Raw genomic sequence first — 2842 nt, forward strand, 5'->3', positions numbered from 1 at the left:
TGATACACTATGCATTAATATGATTAATTAAATACATATATCATGTATAAGTTTATATGCATTGTCGAAATTAAGAAAATTTAATAGAAAGTTTCTAGTTAGTACGCGTATCAAATGCTGGGTGTAAACTAGGCCATTGGCTCATCGATATTATAAATGGCTACCGAATGAATAATTTTACATCAACAATTGTTATGATAAGTTAGAACATTTTATTTGCATATAATAATATATATTCATGCTCGATCTAGTACATATAAATATTACTTTTTAACTTTTTTTCTTATCGTCAAGAATATATTTTATAATCCGTCTACAATTCGACACCATTTTTAATATTTTTGTAGTACTTTTGCGATATTGCCCTAAGCCGGTCGCGCTTCTCTGATTATCTAGGACTCTAAAGAGATGCATAGGGAATTCCCAGTAACAAATGTGAGTTTCTGATGTCATTTTACTCGATTCTCGAACAAAACAAGGTTGCTAGCCGTATGCGTATTAAACAATTAACAAAAGCTTTGTTGTTACGTGTATTTACCTATAATATTGCATAACAGATTCAATCATAATTCAGGTTATTTTATTACTATATATTAATAAAATAACAGGTATGTATTGTTTTAATATAATTACAAATTTTTGATCTTTTTATTATGCATTTTAATGTGTATTTCTAATATGTAGATTAACTTTAATCTCGGTACAATATAGAAATTTAATTTTTGTTGTTTTATAACTCTTAAAACTTGAGAAAGATAAAAGTTAATCTTTATTGGTAGAAATGGACACACGAACCGTATATTCGTTTTTAATAATACTTTCTTGTCCTTTCTACTACTTATATGTACACTTAAAATAAATGGATAAGAGAATAAGTCAGATTATTTATGAAAGAGAACAGAAAGAAATAGACTAATAAAATCTATAATTAGGCCAACAGAATTTCTATTGAGAATTTAATTTTAAATATAAAAATGCATCAAACATTTTGTCAATATATGTAATTTTTATGTAAATTTATTTATCAAGGACATGACTGACGAACAAGAAAGAATGAGCATAAAGGCAAAGCTTTCGAAATTACATTGTCCCTTTACATGGGAAATATTAGACAGCTTTATAAAACATCAAACAATATATCATGAAAGCAGTAACAACGAAAAGGATCAGATGGATGATGAAACATTTTATCCATTAGAACAATTACTAATATGTTTATTCAAATGTTATAAAGCAGTGTCAAGTATAGATAATGATGAGGCAACAAAAAATATTGAAAAAGCTGGAGAGATTTTAATGCAAATTCAACAAGAGTATAATACACAATATTTATGTTACATTTTTAAAGTTTCTTAATATAGGTATGTTATTATATTGTGCATAATTACAGGAAAGAGTTTTGTCAGATGATACGAGCAATAGAACACGTATTTTATGCTACGAAATGTTTCTTTCTATATGATGCTGATGATATGGATGGATTGGAAGAAATATTACAAAATATTATTGATCCTGAAGAGTTCAGTAATATAGAATTAGGTGCTTTATATGGCTGCCAGAGTGTGATTTGGTCTAAATTAAATGATTTTGGCATGAACGAAGCAGTTGATACTGCTAAGAAAGCAGTGGAAAAGAATCAAGAATGTGCATTATGGCACTTTATTCTCGCAAAGAATCTTAGACGTCAAAGACGTCTACTAAATATTTCATCTAACGTATCAGATATGGAAAAAGAACATTTTGAAATAGCATATGCTATTTCTAAGAATGATGTGTTTGGCGTATATTATTTGCAAATGCGCCTTGAATGTTTTTATAAATATAGTAAAGAACGAAATTATGTAATGAGAAAAATTGCTAATGAAAGAGACGTCATGTATACAGCTAAACAAATTTTAAATACAAAACCTACAAATTATAAAGTATTACTAAGACTAAGTCTTATTTTTCTGCGTGCAAGCTCAGATGAAAGGTTATCAGCAAAAAAATGTCTTGATGCTATATACAAAATAGCGCCAAATAGTCCTACATATCTGCACTATACTGCAATGTTATATGAACAGAGTGGAGATTATAAAGTTAGTATAATAACAGATTCACATAATGTATAATTTTATTGTACTAAAAAAATTAAATCTAAATTCTAAGTTCTGTAAAAGAATTATGATAATGAATAGAATTGTTATATTAGCTATTGATACAAAATATTTTATCATTGGTAATAAACTTATTTCATATCAAAAACATGGCTAACGAGCAAGATAGAATGAACACGAAGATAAAGCTTTTAAAATTACACTGTCCATTTACTTGGAAATATTGGACAGTTTCATAAAACGTTTAATATTTTATATTATAAGCAAATATATAATAAACAAATATTGATTTATTGGAAAAATATATTTTTTATTATATTCTTTTATTTGTGCATGATTCATTCTTATTAATTAATATCTCAGTAGTTTGATGTTTAATATTATCTCTTTATTTTTGAAAATTTTATACGTTGCATTTTTTAGGAAGCTCTTAAATATTATAAAATGGCTGCAGAATGTAATAATTTGGTAGCAGAGCTTGCTTATATACAATATGGTTGGGAAGTAGGAGAGCTGGAACCACTACCACATTTGTTGCGAATGTTGAAGAAATATGAGCAATCAGTTAAAGAACGAAAAATAAATATACTGCTTGCGATTGCGGTAACTTATTATTCTCTTCAGAAAGATATACCAAATGCAGCAGAATATTTTTTAAAAGCTCTAAAAGTAGATGCATTGAATAACAAGTTCAAGGTATTTTAATATAAAAATTGAAATATACACATATATATATATATATATAT

At 26.8% G+C, this 2842-nt stretch overlaps 1 protein-coding gene across 1 annotated transcript; it reads left to right on the forward strand.

The window, feature by feature from the left end:
* The first annotated feature begins 364 nt into the window (after positions 1-364).
* LOC105460424 lies at positions 365-2801 on the forward strand. Its single transcript, XM_011706866.1, has 4 exons — positions 365-608; positions 1030-1313; positions 1391-2078; positions 2520-2801. The coding sequence occupies exons 2-4, from the start codon at positions 1033-1035 to the stop codon at positions 2799-2801; spliced, it is 1251 nt and encodes a 416-aa protein (XP_011705168.1). The 5' UTR covers positions 365-608; positions 1030-1032.
* Positions 2802-2842: the final 41 nt, after the last annotated feature.

This window comes from Wasmannia auropunctata, unplaced genomic scaffold (assembly GCF_000956235.1).
Source record: "Wasmannia auropunctata unplaced genomic scaffold, wasmannia.A_1.0 LD322290.1, whole genome shotgun sequence".
Lineage (NCBI taxonomy): Eukaryota > Metazoa > Arthropoda > Insecta > Hymenoptera > Formicidae > Wasmannia > Wasmannia auropunctata.

Bases quoted from the DNA above. Each gene is read 5' to 3' on its own strand.
- LOC105460424 (XM_011706866.1), top strand. From the start codon at position 1,033: ATGACTGACGAACAAGAAAGAATGAGCATAAAGGCAAAGCTTTCGAAA. The intron at 1,314-1,390 runs GTATAATACACA...GCATAATTACAG, and splicing joins TTAATGCAAATTCAACAAGA to GAAAGAGTTTTGTCAGATGA. The intron at 2,079-2,519 runs GTTAGTATAATA...TGCATTTTTTAG, and splicing joins AACAGAGTGGAGATTATAAA to GAAGCTCTTAAATATTATAA.